General features: G+C 42.3%; 1 protein-coding gene across 2 annotated transcripts in view; it reads right to left on the reverse strand.

Annotated features, from left to right (window-relative positions):
* Window positions 1-10,104: 10,104 nt before the first annotated feature.
* The window catches only part of KCNU1 (potassium calcium-activated channel subfamily U member 1), an 86,068-nt gene continuing 74,378 nt past the window's right edge, over window positions 10,105-21,794 (reverse strand). The window contains exons 23-29 of one of the 2 annotated variants that reach the window (XR_007767648.1): window positions 20,935-21,012; window positions 16,998-17,137; window positions 13,423-13,620; window positions 12,984-13,090; window positions 12,184-12,307; window positions 11,505-11,618; window positions 10,105-10,221 (exon numbers count right to left, since the gene is read on the reverse strand). Coding sequence is in view for 1 of the 2 variants with exons in the window: in XM_050910215.1 (XP_050766172.1) it covers window positions 12,208-12,307; window positions 12,984-13,090; window positions 13,423-13,620; window positions 16,998-17,137; window positions 20,935-21,012 (623 nt within the window). In the remaining variant the exon portion in view is untranslated. Of the gene's footprint in view, window positions 10,222-11,504; window positions 11,619-12,094; window positions 12,308-12,983; window positions 13,091-13,422; window positions 13,621-16,997; window positions 17,138-20,934; window positions 21,013-21,794 lie in introns of those variants that run through there. The other variant, XM_050910215.1, reaches the window with a different exon arrangement.

Below are 21,794 nucleotides of genomic sequence, written 5' to 3' on the forward strand. Positions count from 1 at the left end.
ATTTGCTGAGCCAGCTAAAAGCTTCAGAGTAGAGCTGGGTTAAGGGAACTGGTCAAGACCAGAGACGTGGAAATGCAGAATTGGTCGGGGATATGTGAGAACTTAAACAGGACTGCCCAGGGGCAGGTATACATGGAGGATGGCTGGGAACACAGTCACTCGCAGAGAGTGGAACTGAGTTCAGATTAATGCGCGATAGCAGCCCTGCGTCTTCAGATCAAGAAATGCAAGAGATGAGCAGTTCTAGTCAAGGCAACGGTGCTTGGCAGAGCCGGGCTGCAGAAAGCACCACCTCCAAATGGTGACATGGTACAGGTTGTGACTGAAGTTCACAGGCAAAGAGTAATGTGAACACAACCTGCTCGAATCCTAGAGGCCTGGTTCTCCCATCAGTAGTCGTTTACACTTGGGCACTTCACACAGTGAGCAGCGAGCGCAAATTGCAGACTAGAAGGAAATCAGGCTGTGTTAACAATATTTCCAGAAGAGACTAATACTATGGGATGCTTCTATTTTTACGTACCTAATTTGAGAGCTTTTGATTTGCAGATAGTGAGAACTGAGTAGCTTTTACATTTTTAGAAAACCAGGTGCTTTTAAGATGTACCTTTAAAATCAAAATCCATTTTAAAATCACCACTGAGAATCTTGGCTGGTGTATAATAATGCTTCTAGGCACTTGCTCTGAAAAGCAGCCTGAGCTGTCCTAGATCAGCATGCAGTGACACGCATCATTCACACTAATGGACTGCTACTAGCTGTGTTGGGGGAGACAGAAAAGGAAGGGCTGGGGAAAAAGTGCCAAGATGTACTGAAAAAAAAACCCCAAAATAAAAATCAGGTGCAATTCTAGCTCCAGCCTGCATGCTTGGCGTTAATAATTTGCTCCATTTCTGTGGCTCATATCTGCTCTACACTTTTGCACTATGAATAACTCTGGTGCTCTGTAAAAAGCAAAGTATAGACAAGCGTGAACCTATAGCTAGCACCATATTAGTGGGGTTTCTGCCTACTGCTGCCCAGGGCAGGGAGAACCTATAATTTCTTTAGGGTCTGTAGCTGCCTGAGGAAAGCTGGAGAGAGGAACAGACATAAATTACCTAGTTATTTAAATTTTTCCAAGTAAAAGTTTGAATCAAGCACGAGCCAAACACTGCTATATCAAACTAACCTCAGTCAGATGTACTGAAGTTGGTAGGATAACTTGGGTGGAAAATGATAGGCATTTGTTCCCTACTGCCCGCTGCTGTTTAAGAAGCAGTAGGCAGGCTCTCCATTTTCTTGTTCCAGCTGCAGCTGAAGAGATAACACAATAATCAAAGCTCCTTTATGGTACGTCTAATGGAGCAGGAAAAGAGTTTCATGGGAGTGACCAGAAATGCATGCAGTATTTGAGACACAGGTGTACTGCGGATATAAAGAGCAATATGCTCTGTTTCTTCTCTAGAAGTTTCTCACAGAGCTGATGCCCTCACAGAACTATCTACATAGCACTGACATCTCTCTCCTTCAAGGTATTAATGAACTGACACATTTTTGAGCAAATATTTTGGGGATTTTTTTTAAACCATGTGACTTTACTAGCATTGAATTTTCACTGTCATTTTATAGTCCAGCCATTCAGTACTATGAAATCCTTCTGAAATAGGAACATCATCATTGTGACATCTGCTTTTCTGTCTCTTTTCTAAATGATTAATGTTCTAGTCCAGAGCCTCCCTCTCCTCACCTATCACCCTATTCTGATCAGTAGTCCTACTCTGGCTCAAGGGTCAATTTTTTGCAGTAATTCATTCCCTCTCCACGTCAGAGTTTTGCTAGAGTCACCAAGTCTTGCCACAGCAATGAAGTCTGTAAGCTGTCTGGGCAATGATCCCGAAGAGGGACGTGACCACTTTATCCAGACCACTCCGACAAAAATGAGTCCTGTTCTAAAGTGTGAAGGAGTTGAAGTCAAGACTAGCAACGTGTCCCGCACATCCCAAAGAGCAAGACTTACACTCTGACAAGCTCTTGATTATGAGCGCTGATTTTTCAGTCTCAAACCTGCTCTTCCTTCTCCTTGGTAGCAAATCTGATCCACGCACTTGCTGACTAACGCTAACAAATCAGGCCAATTGCTGCTTACTGGAATCACCTTTCAATGGGGAGCTGACAGCAAGAACAATGCATCTGTTTGCAGCCTGTGGAGGCTGCGGGCAGCATCTGTCCTCAGAGGAGCTACTTGTCAAAAGAGGTTTCAGGCTCTGGCTGATTCTCAGAACAGGGAAGAGAGACATGTACAGACCTATAGCTGGACTGTTGTTTCGTATCGGTGGCGCTTTCATCTTCCCCTTTCTTTGCTTCCACAGATGACTTTGTTCTATCAGATGTGGCTTTTAATTGTGAGAGTTCTATGTGCCATTAGTGGTTTAACTGAAGGGAAATTGAACCATATAAATAGCACCATTTTGCTATTCTCTGTTTATATTAAGCTGGATTTCCCTTTTGATATTTATTGAGGGAGATGTGGACCTGTTTGAAGATTCAGTTCAACTAGTTAAGATTTTACTGGAGGAAGGAATTTAGCCACTGAAATTGCCATAGGCAGCATCACAACTAGTTGGGTAGGAAAGAAGCAAGCAGCAACCACTACTTAGGCAAGACAGATGACATCAAAGAGGCATTCCACCAGGGGTTTTTTAGCAGTCAGTAAATTATGCGTGTGCAAAGTAATAAAGGAAGTGTAATAATGCCTTATTGTTATATGGGCACCTTTCATCCTGAAGGATAGTAGTTTACAAGCTGGAGATCTCAAGACTGGAGTTGGTATTATGTTTTGTCTTGCAGGGCTGAAATATCATTTACCATTTCAGTCTTAAGCTAATTAAGAAATTACAGTTTGGAGAATATTGTCAATGGAAAACACTACTGAAAAATTGCATGAAAAATTAACATTTGAAAAAGTCACTTTTTATATATTTTCAGAAGGAAAGCATTTTTTTCACAGAGAGAAAATTATATTTTCATTTGAAAATAAAAGGAAGTAAAAGGTGAGGGACATCTTTTAATTAAATCTTGAGAAACACAAATAGGTAGCAGTTTATGGCCAGCAGTATGAGCTGGGGAGATGCAGTAATACTGGGTGTCCTGTGAGAACTCAGACAAGTTGAATTTATAAGCAGCAGCTTCGGGGATAAAAAGGGGGAGGCCAATGGCATAAGACACTGTACAAAACGCAGAGACAAGGAGAATATTGGTTAAGCCCCTAATAGAAAACTCCTCAGACTGATTCAACATGGCATCAACTCTCTGCAGAGACACAATTTCAGGTCTTAACGGCTTATTCAAATGGAAACCTACAGAGCGAAGTGCTTGATCCCCAACTCACCTCACTAGAAAACATAAAGTGCTGAGTTAGTGCTACTGGAAACTGAAAGTGCAGTTGTAGGGAATCTGAATTACTTCACATCAGTATTTGGATCAAGAAGGTAAGATGCTATAGAACCTGTTGGCTCCCAAAGCAACTCGCAGAATACGTGTCAAGTCCAAGACGTGCTGAGCAAGGAATTACAAATGCTTCTCAACACTTCTTACAAGTTATACAGCACTTGTAAGGGTGTGAAAGCAAGAGCTGGTGGGAGACTGTTGTCCTCAGCCTTGCCTCTTTGTCAAGGCATTTTCTCCCACGATGATATATAATTTGGAAATACCTGTGCATCCGCAAGGTTTACCGAATTAAGCAGGAATTGCACATGCTCAATTGTATCTTGGGTGATGTGGATCCACTAAGAGGTAATGGTCCCTAATGCAGAAGGGGATCTTCAGGCTGTCCCATCTGTCTCCTGGAAAAGACCTCCTGGCAGGGATATTGCTTCATTAGAAAGCAACCGAGTGTTTTAAGTTCATTTCTGTCTTCTGCTAGGCAGAGGCTTATAAGTGCACCCAGAACTGACTAGGACTGCCAGCATACAAACTACAATTATGGTTAACTTACAAATTGTGAGACCATGAAAACAAGGGAAGGGGCTGTCTCCTTTTGTTTTGGTTAAGGCTGTGCAACCACCACTAGAAAATTCTTTATCTATAGGGAGTGTTGCTTGTTTGCATGGTAGCGCATCCTCCCAGACAATGCCGCATGCTAGAGGCTGTTCAGAAAGGAGCAGAAAAAAAATGGGTAAAATTAGTGTGTACTGTTTGTTGTCCAGTTTCACTCGTAATTAGCTTGGCTGCCTCTACAATGTGTTAGGCAATATAGATCAAGACTCGATTATTTCTGCCCAGTAATACTCAAAAGCAGAATTAGGTTGCAACATGAGATGAGGAAGGAAAAACTAAAGTTTAATAGAAAGCAACAGACACAGACAAGCAGACACCACCATCTAATGATGTTTGAAGAGCTTCTCTCTTTCAGTTGAATGTCTGTTTGGCCTGTAGGCATTATGAACTGTATCAGTCAAATCTTCTGTGCCACCCCTTGTTTATGAAGAAAGCTACAATTATTCATATTTGACAACTCAGTCCCACAAAGCCTTGTGAAGTTCAAAGCACTACTCACCTGGTATTTCTTTTTTACAAGCATGCAACTACAAAGTATAACTTTGGGAATTTTTTAACCTTTCTTTCCCACATGCCCAAGTATTCTTGTTCTTCCCTCCCTCTCTTTCTCACTTTCATTTCACTGGGTATCACACTGAGAAGACTGAGATAATTCAGATAAGTGGGGGATGAGACAGGGAAGGTCTGTTTAGGATCGGTGCTTGACTGAGTTTTAAAAGAAGCCTGCCACATTGAATGAATTAGATCCCTGAGAGATTTTAAGTGTCCAAAATGGCCCACAGGACCCAGGCTGAGATGTTAACCAAGGACTGAAATGACTTAGAGCAATGCGCTCCACACCAAAGAATGCTATGGCTTCAGCAGAGCCACTCTGAATGCAGCCCAGACTGTACAGACAGCAAAGGCTGGTTGCAGAGGTTTATGAGAGCTCCTTTCATACCACTGCATTATTATAGAGATGTGTGTCTGAAGATGCCACGATTATAATGGAGAATGTTTATTTTGTCTGTAACCCAGCTGGCTGGTTTGCTGTATTTCAAATCTCTTCAAGTAAATAAACGAGGGGACTCTACTTTCCCCTCTACACTGCAGTGTGTATACATGAGTGTTATTTCCTGTATCAGATTCCTGTACAAAAACTGCTGTCAGGCTATTAATAATCTGGAAAAACACCTTGAAACTTGACTCAATGAGGGCACATTGCAAATGGGCTCTAATGGCTTTTATTTCTCATCTCTGTCACCTCAGATCTAATCTGCCATCTTCTCATTTTTTATCCTCTCTGGTCCCCTCAAAAATCATTCAGCAACTCTTCCCTCAGTGCCAGGCAGAGCAGAAAGGGGCCATGTGATGGGGTCAGCAGGCATTTATTAACAGAGAAAGGTCAGGTGTATCATGTAGTGTGCAGCAGCGTCTTGGGCACACTCCCAGAACAGAGCAAAGGTGAGTGCGTGGCAGCTTTCTGCCACTTCAAGGCCTGGGATCAAAATGTAGAAAGCAAAGTGAGATGTAGTCCTGGAGGGAAAATATTCCCACCACCACAAACGAACCTTACAAATCCCGCCGCCTCCCCCTCAACCCCCTCCATTACTTTTCATTTTATGGGCCAGTAAGGAAGTTTCCTGGATTCCAAGACTCGCTTTTAGCCACAAGGAAAGAATTAACCAAGACTGTGCCAAAAAGCCAGCAGCAAACCCCTGGATAGTGACATGCTTGTTTTGTGGATTGGGTTTTGTTTGGTTTTTTTTTTTTAATTAAAAAAAAAAGAAAAGCAGCCTGGAACTGAAACTAAATCCTAATTTTTTTCTCTATTTTGGGGCCACATCTGCATCTTCTGTGGAACAAGCTAAGCACCATCAAAATTTTGCAGCATGTGTCCCTATGTTTAAACTCACACTCCTTACTTTGAGTTGGGTGTGGTACCTTTGCCTGAAGAAAAAATGCAAATCAAAGGCTCCTTAGTTCCTTCTCTGAAAAAAATGAGAGAAAGAATGTGAGGACATTGAAAAGCATTATACAGGTCTTGTGACCTATTAAGAACTTCTGGTCAGACTTTTAAAACTTGTTCAGATGCTCCAAAGTTCTTAATTAGTTATCACTACATTTTTTAATTAGAAGACATTCTTAGGTATCTAATTACCTTTAAAAAAAATGGACCTCAGGTACCCAGGGGGAAAAGGCACGAGGCAGTTTCTGACAAAAGTTGTACAGTATGTGATTCTCAGAGAGAAGCCACAAGTCCTTTTTTTTCCTCAACCATCTTGACATTACAATCTGCTTAGGAGTTCCTTCTTTTCTGTTTTATTTGGTTATGCAAACATTAATTTAAGGAATATTTCTCAAGCCTCCTGTGGGAATCCAACCCAGTTTTCAGAGACAATGCATGTGCAAAAATGACTAACATTTCTCTTTAAGGAGGGGAGGAGATTTAAGGCTTTTGACTCAAGGTTGATTTTTTCACCCCCCTTTTTCTTCTCCCTCCTTCTTCTAAGTATCTCTTTATTCATCACTTTAATTACCTAATTGTAAATTTCTTTAGGGGGTTACTTAGAAGGAAAATTAGCATCAAAGCTTGGCAGTAAATTCAGGGGCTTTTGGAGCAGGTCCAAGCTGTTTCACCTGTGATTAATTAGATGATTTTTTTCTTTAAGTGCCAGAGGGCTGTTGAGGTCTTTAAGCACTTACATGACTGCTGGCAGCTCAGGAATTATGATTGATGCATTAGTCTGGCATTTAGGACTTCTGCTTCTTTTTGGTAGTTGCCTGGATAAGCAAGTACATAAGACCAGCCACATTGGTGGAAACAAAAGTCTCATTGCTGGCAAGCACCAGTCCTTGCTCTCAAGGAAGAGTGAAGAACTGGGTACATTTGCTTCTCCACTGCTGGCAGAGTATTCAACAGGACAAAGATGAGAGAAATGGAGAAAGAAATGCCTACCACTCAGATTATATTTTGCAGAGTCACAATATCAAGTCATAGCAGTACTTCTTTTCTTTAAAGCTTTCTTTAAGGTATGGGCTTATTCAAGAATGAAAGCAAGAGGAAAACAGAACTAAACCTTTAACCTCAACCCTGGAAACTTTCTGTAAAAAAAAAAACAGACTTAAAAAAATGCGTTTCTCTTTTACAAAAACCTAATATTCCTTTCCCCTTGCCCCAAAGGGGAAAGAATGAATCTCAGTGGGGTTGCATTTATTTTTTTTTTTTAGCAGAAAACCTTACAAGACAACCAAATTCCAAGTCACAGTGACTGATCTGGCTCCTCCTTCTGTCTGAAAAAACAAAAATCCTATTGTGTCACCAAAAAAAAAAAGCCAACCCCCAAAACCCCAAGTTCTCCATTAAAGCTTTAGCAGAAGTTAGAAACATCAGCCAACTCAAATCGTTATCCCCATGCAACTCCCACCCATATGCAGGATAGAGGAGTTTGAAAAAGCATCTCAACTTGTGGAGAGAGAGCGCCCAGTGGGCTGTGTCTATACTTTCACTGCTCTAGCTACATCTGTTTTCTGGGAAACGGAGAAACTTCAGTCACTAATGCTTATTAGTTGGCACATGTGTACTACAGAAAAAAGTGTCTGAAGCATTAATGATGCACTTCCAGATTGCTTAATACAGTTAGCTCACCTAATTCACTCTGCATGGCCTCCTGCTGCAAGCAGAGAAGCAATCAGCAGTTAAACAGCTCTAGTCCCTTTATAACTGGCCACTAGAGAGACAGTGGGGAATAATACTATGGCTTTATGGTCCGTTGGTGGCAGGTCAAGAGAGTAAGCTGAAGTAGATGGATGGGAAAGCAGCAAAGAGCCCTTCCTTCAGTAGGAAGAGGCTAGAGAACCCACTGCCAATTAATGACTAATAGAGACCTCCTTCTGTTCTGGCACTAATTTAAACCGTTAGGTGTTTGGAGTTTCTCAGCAGAGTAAAAATCATCTTTCAGACAAGATACATGCTTTGCAGGAAACTGTGTGTATGCTCGCAAATGCTACTCCTGCTGTCATGCATCCTTCCTCCCAAGTGTTCTCAGGACAACAGGATGTCCCTTCGCATCAGGAGACAGCTCCTCATCCTGCTGTGAAGTAGTTAATCTCCATGGGAAGTTCCTAGGCCTCTCGCAATCCCTGCTCAGAGAATAATGACACTTGGTGTTTGCAGCCACCTCTTGTTTTTGTCAATGCCCAGCCTGCCTCATCTAACATTTATAGAGTCTGGATTCTCCTCAGATCTCATTGACTATGTGTCAGTCACCACCTGCAGCATGCTGTACTGCAAAACCCAGCCCAGCTCACAGCAGTGACATCCTTCACTACTCATTCTTCTGGATTGTATCTGACTACAGGAAGGAGGAGGGAGAAAACAACCCTGGCCTGGATGTATATATTCATCTCCTTATGGGCAAGTGCTCTTTGTAGAGGCCTGTGTTTTTCTCTGTGTGTATGCCCTTATCAGTGTTCAGATCCAGGTGGATGCACGTGTTAGGATAAGTGCTTTAGCATGTTTGAGTCTCTGCAGAGTCTACATATCCCTGCATACATCTTTGGAGAGGTTTCTGGCTCCATTCGTCATGTACCAGCCCGAAATGACAGTGTGGCCCAGCTGACAAGAGAGACAAGACACATAACTGCAAGACAGCTGACCTACTGGGTCATCTCAAGTAACTTACTTTCCTGTTTGAAAGCACGATGATACTTGTCTGCTTCTGTAAAGAAGCTGACCATCTTATAACAAATGGAAAAATAATTCATCAGGTAGTGCTCCACAAAGACTACTTGAGCCACCTCTGGAAGAGACTGTTAAATCCCTAGACAGACTGGCAAGGGAATGATCATGTTAGCAGGAGCTGAAATCTGAGAGCGGAAATGCAAAATGGCCTAGTGGGAAAGCTGCTAGCCTAGAAATCAGGAGATCTGGGTTCTGTTTTTACCTTTTCCACCAATCCGATATATGCTTTTGAGCAAACTACAACTCCTCTTCTTCCCTTATAACTCCTTTTTGTATGTACCACCTAAGCTCACTAGGGTCAGGGACTACTTCTGATTGTATCTGACACAAAAAGTTTCAGAACTCAATCAGAGACTCCGGTAACACTGCTAAAAAGTAAAACCTACTAATATTAATCGCCACCCACACACTAAGGTGACCTTTACAGCTTAGAATGGGTGCAGATTAGCAAACTACAGTGCAGAGATCCTGTAACAGCTTTGTGTACCACACTGTGGTTTTCACTGCAGGAGCTGAATTTATATAAACATATGACCCAAACAATATATAAGAAGATACTGTTGCTGAAGATTCAAAGGTGGTAGCTTCAGAAAGCACGTTTGCATGCACCCACACACAGATTCTCTCCTACACCTTTGCTTTTCACAGTTTATGACAGCAGAGATTATTCCTTGCTGGAAGAATGTGGCATTGTTGACGTTAAAAAAAGGCAAAACAGGCCTTTGCTTTGCTTGAACAGCACAGGCTTTCTTGATCAGCTGTCTGAGGCGCCTCATCTGTACAAAGCATTTAAACCTGTCTAACATCAAAAAGTAAGGTAAGACAAGTCACTTTGATGCTCCAGAGCACATGCCTAACATGATTATTGCAGAATCTTCCTGGTGATAATAGAATTATGCAAAGGAGGCCTTGACCCATTAATGCTTTTACCTTTCTTAGGATTTCTCCTCCTTCTTTCATGAGAAGCAGAACTGCTTGCACAGATATAGCAACTGAACAAAAAGGTGGAATAAGCAAGTGAAAGAGGTCCCTTCTCCACTTTGTCATCTCTTCCCACTCCACCTTACCCCAGTAAATTACATGCTCTAGCAGTTGCAGGTTAAGCAACTGGAAATATGCTGTACTGGAAAAGCTGGATGACTGGAGATGGGCATATTCCCCCATCACAGAGATACCGTGAATGCAGGATGGGAAAGCATGGCATGTGTCATCACTGGCAGTCCTGCACCTAAGACACCTTGGAGAGAAGGAACATTTTAAAAAAATGCACTTGCTGCAAACCTGTCTTTCTAATGGAAAGAAGAAAGATACTCACACCAGGGGTTGCAACAGTTTTACACCAAGTAGCGTAGCTCTGGAGTAACACAGTAGCACATCCAACGTTTGGTGCCTTAAAGCTGGAACCAGTATGTCCTGGATCTCAAACATGACGGAGCACTTTCAACATTTGCCTCCATTTTCTAGGAAAAGCAGATGATTTCAGATAGACGAGTTTGCTGGCAAGATAGTCCGAGTTTCTCACCCACTCAGGGAAGTTATGAGTAAACAGGTTTTGGTGTTTCTTGCAGTTTTCTTAATGAAAATGCCTGAACATTGCACAAGACCTGCTTAATATCAGAATACAGAGGTCCAGGCACGTGTAGTTATTTAAAAGCAACAGAACAATAAGGAACAAAAAGGGATGTTACCTCCTCTGTGCCCTACTTTAGACTGAATTACAGCTGAAAATACGGAAGAGTTCAGATGACGACAATATAGAAAGCTTGCAGAATCTTAGTATGAGGTATCCTTTGTAGTCAAAGGAGTGCAAAGCCTGCCCAGGCTCTTCCTTCCACCTTTTAACTGTCTTGTCTGTTTAAAATAATGCATGCTAGGGAATGGACTGAGACACTATTATTGAAGCCTTGTTCTGCCAGAGGGTAAACAGAATCCAGTGCACAAATTCTTATCTAAGTTTGTATATACAGTGGGTGATTTTAGGCCAAAAAACTCCTACCAGGAGATCAGCTGACTGTCCTGGCTCAAGTTCAGGTCTGCAAAGGGCTGGCAAAGGGAAAGCATGCTTCCTATGTATTTTGTTTGCTCTAAGCATGGTTCACTGATTCCTACTTGCAATCTGTCCTGAATTGAAAACGTATGATTAGTTTGTTCCAGGAAAGATGAGTCCAACGCATTAAGCCTCAGACCTGAATCCAAACTCCAAACTTCCCCAAGCACAGATATGTTTCCATCTGGAGTTTTGGTCCAAGCTTTTCTCTTGCTTCTTACTTATGGTGTTTGAGCGGAGTTCCTAAATGTCCCGTCCTAAATCAGTACCTATTTATGTCAGGCCAAACAAATCACAGGAGACAGTCCTTTCCCCAAAGCTCTCATTATCTAAATCAGCAAGTATGTTATTAAGCAAGCAGCATTAGGATACAGTTAAATAACTCACCCAAGGTTACACAGCCAGCTTGTTGCGGAGCTGATTACTAAAGCCAGTTGCTTGACTCTTAAGCTCAGTGCTCTATCTTATTCCTCAAGAGAAGTGCAAGCCCAGATCTGACCATTCCCCTGGGTAAGAAAGCTTCTGGAGTATCTACTTGAAACAAAGACTTACTTTCCCCCTTTTCCCGTCTAAAATAGAAAAAGGACCAAGACCTTATTCTTGAGCTTCAGGGATCTGCTAATTGGCTCCCTAGTAAAATTACAGAGACTCAGCTGCCTGATAATGATTGTAAATGACAGAGACTATCAGGTTTACCTTGTGATGTCCCTGGGGAGCTTGCAGTTAGTTTAGTCTGAACTCTGCGTCAGCTGTTTGGGTTCCTTTCTTCTCGGCATGTGGTATCTGGACTCAAGCTGCAGTCTTTCAAATCTAATTAGTGTTAGGGGAAAGAGAGAGAAAAAAAACCCAAACAACAACACTCTCCTTCCCTCAACTGACTTTATAACGTACAGGCAGGACTTGATTTATGGTACAAGTTCATGGGGATTTTTTGCTTGGTTTTTCGTTTCTTTTCATGCGTATCATCCCAGCATCTTCAGTTCTGGCTGCAAGAAAACTGAATTTTAGTGTGCTGGAGTCTTTGAACTTTGAGAAGTTCAGCAGAGAATCTCTAAACTCAATGGAGTCATCGTGTTTGTATATAGTTGGGTCTGTTCTGTGCAGTGCTCAGCAGAAACTCAAGTTTTTGCCCTTCTCCTCACAGAGAGAGTATTTTACTCTCTGATATGTTTGTTGTTAAAGCTTAATGATACTGTTTTCAGTAATAACCTCATGTTAATATTTAGCCAAATTCAAACTGTCACCCCTAAGAAATAAGAACACAGACAATTTATTGTGGGGGTCTTAATAGCTTGTACTTTTTTTTTATTTGCAGGGCATTTCACAATCTCTCATAACTCTGGCATGAAGATGTCTGTACCACCTGTTTTCTTACTTGGTAAGTGACTTCCATCCCACATCACAGGTCATCAGTTGTTGCAATGTTGAATGGAACAACACAGAACAGCAGATCTGTAGACAGCATCTTCAAATCACTGGCAGGCCGAGCAATCACAAATCTGAAAAAGCAGTAGCTCATGAGATTCAGGCCGCTTTGTGAGGCCTTTGAACTGAGTGTCTGGGACAGCAAGAAAGCTGTAGGGTTTTTTTGCGATGACTGATTGCATGTGCAGAATTCTTTGGAATGATGAGACAATATAGAGAGGGTTTAATTTTACCTAGGAATGGGATACATATCTTTTAAATGAAGCTAATTAGTCTCTGGAACAGCTGCTGAAAGATGCGACAAATTTTTTGATTGCTCAAAATCTTTAAATCAAGACTAAATGTCTCTCTAGGAGATCTGAAGCTCAAACAATCGCTGAAATCTTGAAATTGAAAGAATCAGTGAGTAGAACAGGTTAGATGAGAAGGTTCTCTCTGCCTGCAAACTCTCCGAAATCCCTGCCCTCAGCAGCATTACTAACTTCGTGCTCCAGCAGCTCTCTAATGCAGAAGGCTCACTTGTAAAGATAAATCACATCTTAAGTGAACATAAGGGAATCTCGTACAAGCGTCAGTAAGCACCATGTTCAGACCACACACCAGTTTGCCTCAAATGGCCTTAGCTACCTACAAGAACATCTAAAGCCAAGACAAAAATCAGTAATTCAGGTTGCCTAACAGATGCCTGACTTCAAAGTCACAACTACTATCTTTTGACTTATGGTACAATTTGAGATAAAGTATACTTGCCTATTCTTGTATGGATTGGGCTCGTCCATCAGGCGGTAGAGCCCAAAGCAGAGTATCCCAAACAAGTCTAAAGCTCTGCAGTAAATGTCTCCAAAGGAGTTGTCCTGCTATAAAAGAAGCAAAACCACTCTTATCTCAAAGGAACCAAAGTGGACAATTCAGCCCAATACTAAATCACTTATTTAGCCAACTATCATCACTATTCACTACTTTTAGTATCATAATATTTGGCAAGAAAGAAAGGAAAGAATATGACTGGTCCTCTACAATCTAGTATAAAATAAGGCTATCTGATGTCTTTGCCTCTTCAAAATACAGCTCAAGCTACATAGTGACATTCAACTGAACGAAACTAAACTTCAGGTAATGACAATCCAAAAGCACTAGCAGCAAGGATGAAAGCCTAGCCCATGAAGCACCGCTCAGTGATGTAACTCACCGTGACACCCGTTAAGAACTTCTTGGACAGTGGCAGGAGTGCCAGTTTGCATCTGACTTGGGAGGCATTGTGGATCATGTTGTCAGGACTTCTACACAGTCTGCTGCCCTCTTCCAGCAGCTGTTCCCCCAATGCTGGGCTTGTCCCACTTGTCACCAAAGTCTGCAGCAGAGCCAAGATGTGATGGTTGTAGTACGTCTGGAAAGGAAGAGACAATGAAAAGTCAAAGACAAAAGAGTATGCCTTGGAAAGGAAAATCAAGTTTTCCAGTGAAAACCTAGAGAAAGTGTTCAGACAGACACTTTGGAGTTTTTTGTATACTTAAAGTAGTCCTTAACTATGTTTAAAGTTTTCTGACAGTATTTACGGATTACCACCTGCTTAGCCCATTTCAGCTTCAAAGAGCAGTCAGAAGATTCCACCTCTGCTCTTGTAATAGAATGCACTAAGCTGGGTCTGAATGGGAGATTTTCAAAGGCACAAATGCAGTGGGTGTGTAGGGGTGTGCGCACGCGTGCACATGTAAGGAAACTGGGCAGCACCTCTGATGTCACCTGAGTAGGAGCACACCGTGCAAGGTGGGGCTGAGGAGTGCAACTGCCCTGCCCAGCCCTATAGGGTCCAGGTGCAGCAGGAAACTGTTGTTGTAGTTGCCATATAGTTTTGAAAACCTCTCTCTCTGCCCTTATCTCAGTCAGTATTTTTTGGAAAAAAAATTACCATGGTTCAAATTCAGATCTAAGGCAAAAAAAGGCCTAGAATCTCTCTTCTTTTTTTTTTTTTTTTTAATCTAAAAGTGTTTCCTCTGTCTGCAGTGCACCAAATAACTTATTTCCCACCCTTTCTCAAAAAGCTCATTTCCTACATAGAGCCACTTTGTGGAATCTGTCACCTGCATTTGCCTGAGTAAAGAAACTAAACAAGCTGCAGAGAAGGAATGGTGTTACTAAATCCACGCTAAACTCAAATCCGCTTAAGAACATCTGACCATATTGTCGGGCAAACGGGTATAATGCTGTTAGAGTAATTCTCAGTCTTTTAAAGTAAGGAGCTATAGTCCAGGGTTATCCAGGAGTGATACAGCTTCAGGGGAATCTGCACGTTACATATTTAACAGAAGCGTGCTGAGCTCTTTAACATATCATTGCTGTACTTTTTGACATCAAAAGGATTGCATTTCCATACTTGGATGAATTAATAGGATTTGCATGTCACCCTCATTCTGTACTTTCTTTGCTGAGTTACACTGCAGGAGTTTGAAAGGCGGGGAAACTAGAGAGGTGTGCATGTGTGTGTGTGTGTGTGTACTCGGGAAATAACACACTGCATTTAGAATGGGTCTTGAAGCTAACTTTAAAGGAGCAACATTTCTGTAATGTGCCCATGAGGTGTTACCTTCTTCGCCAGCTGATGTTTGGTTACAGCTTCAGACAAGGAGATTTCCTGGGAACACCTCTGCACACAAAGGCAAGGCTAGAAATCTTCTCCCATCACCAAGCAGCTGCCCAGTCCCACCGACTCTGTGTTACTACTAAGCTTTTAAAACTGGTCCTGTATAGCTTAGGACCCACAGCTGGATCAAGGAGGGAATTCAGGGCTCATTAGAGTGCCTGAGCCATAATGATTGTGCTCATTGAATTGTTTTCTCCCTACTGAGACCCCAAGAGTCATGTTGAAGCAAATGCCAGTTCTGCTTCAGGCTTCCAAGGGGTAACATTTCACTTTACAGACCACATTCTGCCATTCAGATTCTTCTGCCAGTCTTCTTTCAAGCTAAAAGAAAACAGCACTCCTGCTCTAAGTGTCTTGAGAAATTTCAACAGATATTCACAGTGATAGCAAAAGGAGGTGATATTGGACTGCTGAAGGCTCCCTTCCTTCTCTTTCTTCTCCAGTTCACACATCTTTTCACTGATACTGCAATTGCTAAGCAATATTGTATTTCTCTCTGTCTTCACTGTATTTACAGAATGACTGAATCCAACCCAAGGTGCCCCTCTACTTTAAAGCAGAGTTGAGTGCTGATCATTCCTGGACAGACTTGGAATCTTACGCGTGAGTGAAATTTTATCCTTTAAGACAGGTCATGCTATGTCTTGAGTTACTTTTACACTTGACACTGGCAGTCATTAATTACCATCTGGCTGATTGACATATCAGTGAGTAGCAGCAATATAATACTTTCCCTAACACTGAAGCCTTCTCAGAAAAGCATAACTGGACTTGACACACTTATTTTGGACTGCTTATCCCTTGGAGAGATTTGTTTTGTATTTATTCAGTTTCTGTAAAACTGCCACCCAAGCACTATCCCCTTGGACATGAGCTGAGAGCAAGGCATGTGGAATTTGACTGCAGCATGGGGAATCGGGGTGAAGAGGAAGAAAGGGCCTTTCAGAAAAAAAGAGAAGACAGTTTTGGAAATGCCAGCTTATGAGCTGAACCGCTGTTTCGCTGCCAAAATCCTGGCTTAACTCCACCAAAGTGTGACCTGCATGCACATCACCACTGACAGTATCACTCAGTTTTGACAGCAACTTAAAATGATTATGTCACCAGGGTGGGATCACCGCGTTCCCTCTGTTCTTGCAGTTTTGGTGCAATCTATCCAATCCTCATGATGCAAGTGTTTTTAAAAGAACACACTACCAGGAATGTACAGATAATCAAAATATGGATTTCTTTTAAAATCTGATGTGGTCTTGTGATTCAGCAGTGGCCCACAGGTGTGGAATTTGTTTTATACCTTTTCAGAAAACAGCCATTGGGAGATTCCCATTGAGTTCAACAGATTTTCCATCCAAAGTTCCAGTGAATTTCTGCCTAGGTGTCCGATGGACAGATGAGAAGAGTTAAATGTTCCATTTATCCCCATGCACGCTATGGTAAAGTGGTGCTAGTGCAAGCTCCCTGTTCCCTAGCTCACCAGTGCACCTCCAGCCAGGCTTGTAAAACTCCCTTCAACATGAACAGGTAAGAATTCAGAGTCCCCATAATCTTCTCAGCCTGTGGCATCAATGCTGGAGCTTCCACCAAGGGGCGAGCTGGTGTGAAATGCAATTTTGGCTTCAGTGACTGCAGTTCCCTTAGAAGGACTGATTGTAACATCATGTTGTCAAAAAGTAAATAAATCAGGCTGGCTTTAAATACCTTTTGTAGCTTGTCAATATTGTGGAGCTGGGAACGGGAGGAACTTATGAAAACACTCTAAAAGTTTCTCCAAATAATTCTATGTGTGTATCAACAACAGGGGGAGTTGCTGCTAATAGCACATATTGAGAGACACATCTTTTGGAGCTGATAGCTGCCTTTTAGTGTATGGAACCCACCACCTCAAGAAATCACAGAGGCCCACTGATCAGCAAATTGCTTAAATAGGAATAGACATGTATAATTCTCACGGCACTGTGTAACTAATCACATCACCAATCTCTGCAACGTCTCTTGTGCCTTTCTCTGACACACATGGCCTTGACCACTGTTAAGGCTAGATTAAGTGGGTTTACCCTGGCTGGTAATCACTTTGTTACACACCGATGCCACTAAATATGACAGGACATGATACATCTACTTACCATAGACAAAAGAGAATTTAAGAAGCTATCTGAGAAGATAGCTCCTGCGGGGGCACCAGTGGTGAAAAGCTGATCTTGCTCTGGAATCTCAGAATTGCCGCTGGGAGCCTGATTAATGAACTGGGCATTTGGTGAAGACTCTATTGGAAAAAGCAAGGAAGAAAGAGGAAACATCTTAGCAACAGAGAGAAGCCATCTAGAATCAGAAACAAAAGTTAATAAATCCAGTTTGCCATTCTGTGTCCAGCACTGGCCACAGCATGCAGCATTAGTAAAGAAAAGAGGAACAAAATATTCAGTGCTGCTAACTGACTGTGCAATGGCAGACAAAAGACACAGAATCCTAAAACTAGGTTTTAAGATATCAGATCATAATTAATTTACCCGCTTCGAAAAAGAAGTGAATAATCTAATTTCTTCCCCTCATTTTCTTGACTTAACAGAAATACAGTTACTATTTCCATTGGCTTAAATTGGGGTTACAGAGCACCTTTCACAGCTGTCCTACTGTTACAGGGATCTTCACTAGTTTCTCAATCTTATTCTCGCTGGCTGAGATAGTCTTGCTGAATTCCCCCTACTCTGAAAGTGATTCCTCCTTAACTTTCTTTTCTATTTTCAGGGAAATGTCTAAGTACACCCAGGCAGAAGGCCCCCGCTGTGCTACTGAACATGCTAGGTATGTCCTGGCACTCTAGCACTACCAGTAAGAATGCTGATGAATGACAGCACTACAGCAGGAGACTGAGAGGAACTGAGACCAAGAACCCATATCTTCCCATTAAAAAATAGAGCGCGAGCACAACTAACTCTATGTGAGTAATGACTCATTTCTATTATGTCCCCTTGGGTCAGGAAGCATTTGAGTGCATCATTTTTAAAGATGACTAAAACTAGCCAGAATCACAATACTATTAATGTCTCCTGTTGTCTTGCAGTGTTGGTGTCATCCTTCAGCCATGTATTCTCAATACAGATATTTCACCCACCCTGGATTTTAGAGTTGGCCCTGCATCTGGCATTAATCAGTACGACTCCACTGACTAGCTTATACAGTCTGGGTATGAAAAGCATGGTCTTGCAGCCACAATAAGGGATCCACTTTACTTCTCCACACCATTCTCTTTCTCCTTTACGCATCTGCAGGATTCTTATTTCTTTACAGATCACTTCACTATTTCTCTCCCAGATCTGTCTCCTTATGGCAAGGCTTTCTAGAATCCATTGTTTCCAAGGAATAACCATTTATAACATGCCTCTGAGCCCACTGACGAACTCACAAATTCAGAAGATGCTCAACACATTGAACTGTGCTCAGCTTGGTGGATCTGGGCCCACAGAAACCCCATGCAAAGCTTCATTTCTTATTTTTCTGTGTTTCTCACCATTGGGCAAGGAGAAGCAGCAGCGTGTCAGAGCATGACGACAACACACAACTCTCCTGCTCCTCAAGGCAAAATTCATATCCAGCCCCCTTTTACAGGCCCTCAGCTAATTCTGTCAACTCTGTCCCTGACTACATGCCCTTAGCTCAGTAGGTGCTGGAGGACAGCACACCTTTGGGACCGCAGCACGTCTCTGGGACTCAGGGGGCTCTGGCATGCCATCCTGGTCACAAAGAAACTCTGGCAGAGGCAAGTCAAGCTTGGCAGTTCTGGCTCTACTGAGATACCACATTGCTTTCTGTGCCTGTCCTACTGACTTCAGTGGTGACAGGACTTCAACTGACGGTACAAAGGGTCTTAGCTTCTCTTATGGCAGATGTGGAGCAGCAACAGTGCTAGCAATATGTATCATATTGCTGGCTGTGGTGTGTCAGACACACCAAATGATACAGATGACCCTTGGTCTGCACTCAGTGTGCTGTGAAATAAGAAATTGCCTGGAATGAGCAAAGCCCCTTACAACTTAAGGCACATGAGTATTTCCCCTCTCGGCTTGTTTCTAGAGATAGGCACAAAAGTGAGTATTTGTCTAGATCAAGGTCTACCAGAGGGACTTACAGGAAGCTTATTCAATCACATGAAGGCTCCAGCTGGTTTTGATTAGCTGTTTTGTGCTTCCAGCTTTTAAATTCTTGGGGTTATTTTGCTTCCTAGCCCATCCCTGTAACTCTGAACATATTTCTATGCTGTTCAAGACTACAGCAGGGGCAGGCATCCACGTGCTAAGGGACTGGGCTCGATTCATTATTTTGTCAAAGATCTGACATGACTAAAATCCAAGCCATGTCAACAGATTGCAGATGTTTTCCCCTCCACTGACACACCACATCCTGGAGGAAAATCACAGGGGTGCAATGCCTGTCTGAAGACGTTAGCTTGACTGCACAATGTCTTCTCAGAGGAGCTGGGCCTCAGTAGCCAGCTCAAAACATTTCTGAGACTTTTGGACACAGCAGAAATAAAAGCCTAAACCACAGCACAAGATATCCAAACATCACTCTGGGAAATTCAAGAGTTCTGAAATTACTCAGGAGGAGGCATCATTATCTTATCATTATTTTGTGCTTTTTTTTTGCAGCAGCAGCTCCTCAGCATTTTAGTCTAAGGAGCACACAGGACTGAATAGCCCACTGAGGTGCTTAACTGCTTCTGGGACACAGCTCATCAGGTGCAAGTTTTGACTAAGCAGTACACCAGAGCTTCATATAAATAAAATACTGCTAGTGCCTGCCACAGGCCAAGGCTGCTCACTAGCCCTGTTCCAGCTGCAAACCTGGTGAGGACTGGAAAGCAAGGACTCCACATGTGCCAAGTCCACATAGCATTTACAAGCATTGCATCAAAAAGAAAGGGAAAAAAAAGTCTGAGTGAGTCAGGGGCCAGTCATGATGCCTAGCAACATGCAAGGCTCATTTGACGGGTACGTTCTTGTGTCAGTACTTTAGATGGAGCTAAACACCCATGTCCCTCGGGACTGGCAGCCCAGCCACACCACTCTGGTGTGACACCGACTGCTATGTTACTGGTAATCAGTTAATCAGTGCACATGTTCCTAATTAACAGATCCAGTTTGTAACCATCAGGAGATGAAGACAAAGATAGCCAAGAGTAGCATGAAAGAACTCCATGGGTTACTTCAGTTATGAATGCAGGCTAGAGAAGCTGAGCCTTGTGGAATAAGGACAAAGGTGTTTGGGCTCTGGAGTAAAATGCCTGCACACTGTCCACCTTGGCGTGTGCACGGACCCATCCAAGTACTGCACCCCAAGGAGTCACTGCACAATGCCGTGTACTGCCAACTGGAACAGCCTCTGCTCTTTCACAGTCACTTGTACAAATGAGGAAGCCTGCAGCTATCCCCATAATTCAGAAGAGGAGGAGAGAACCATCACCAGTGTTTCAGAAAGGGGAGGGTTGGAACAGAGAGAATTAGGCCTTGATTCACCCCATTTTGTTGTGGGATGAAAACTGGACATACAGTCTCTCTCAGTGTTTTTTAAAACGAACAGAGAGAGGAAAGCATAGCCAAAGGGCAAGTTAGATTTCACCTGGGCAGAAGCGCCTTTGGTGGTGCCTCTTTCTCCACTGAAAGTAAGGGTAAACCAGGCAAATACACTTCTGATTTATCTACCTTAGTGAAGTATGTTAGGATAGGTGGGATGAATGCAGGCCATGTGACTAGAACTCAGATCTCCTGAGATTCAGTCCCGTAGAAAAAAAACCCAAGGACATTATCTTTCTCCTAAATGGATGCTTCGGAGTTTTGCTACACACTGAGACCTTTGTAACACTTTGTTATATTTATTCTCCTGATAAACCATCCTGACTCCTTCAAAGCCAGTGAATTAACATCTAAGTCAAACCTTTTAATGTTCCTTGGACATGTAGTGCTTGTCGCTTTCTGCCTGTGAATTCTAAAAAGGGCCTGGGGTAAATAAATAATGCAGCATGCATATTGCTTCTGTGAAATTTGTTCCTAAAGAATAACTTACTCAGCTCGGTAGTGATGGGGATCCTTTTATAACATGGCTGTGATTGATTCCCCAACGCTCTTGCTCTGAAAACAGCATCTGTAGAAACAGTCAATAACAACATGAGGAGAGAGGGAAGCTAGCAGAAGCAGAAAGGAAAAAAAAAAGAAAGAAAAAAAAAGAAAGAAACCAAGGCACAATGGTTCAGACTGACAAATGCAGGAAATCTCTTATCTATGCCTAAAAATGTCATTGTCATGCAAAAATCCCAAAGCATTTCCTATATTTAGAAAGTTTCTTGCCTTGGTTTGCTTTTCCAAGGCTCACTTTATTCACTCAGAGCTTCAAAGGATTAAAAAAAGAAAAGCTCTCCTGGGAGCTGCTTATTGACATCATAACTAAAATATAATTACCCTCTGTGGAGCAGCAGTGCTGGTTACAGTGTTGTTTGGCGCAAAGCCCCCACTAAAAAATTTGCACTCAGAGGGCTTTTGAGGGAGGGGCTTGTGTTTTTTCCTTCCCCTTCAAGAAGGCTGTACATAAATAGATGGGACATGTGCTGCAGAAACGAAGGCAAAAGCATATACCATAATTTTTTTAAAACCTAGCAACGAAAAAGACTTAAAAGAGAAATCCAGAAGTTCCTAGAAGCATGTGTCCTTATTTCCTCCCAGTTCTCACCAGCTAGCTGATTTAGTAGAATCAGTCCCAATTTGAAGTCTGCTTTCTGTGTTTTGATCACATCCAATCTTGTCTCCCTTACTATTATGTCTAAATTTTTCCTTTGCTACCTAGCACAGCATCTGGGTAACTGAGTATTAGTAATACTACTTATTGCACAAGATAGTATCAAAGTCAAAATGATGGAATCTAAACTCCAC

This window comes from Gymnogyps californianus, chromosome 23 (genome assembly GCF_018139145.2).
Source record: "Gymnogyps californianus isolate 813 chromosome 23, ASM1813914v2, whole genome shotgun sequence".
NCBI lineage: Eukaryota > Metazoa > Chordata > Aves > Accipitriformes > Cathartidae > Gymnogyps > Gymnogyps californianus.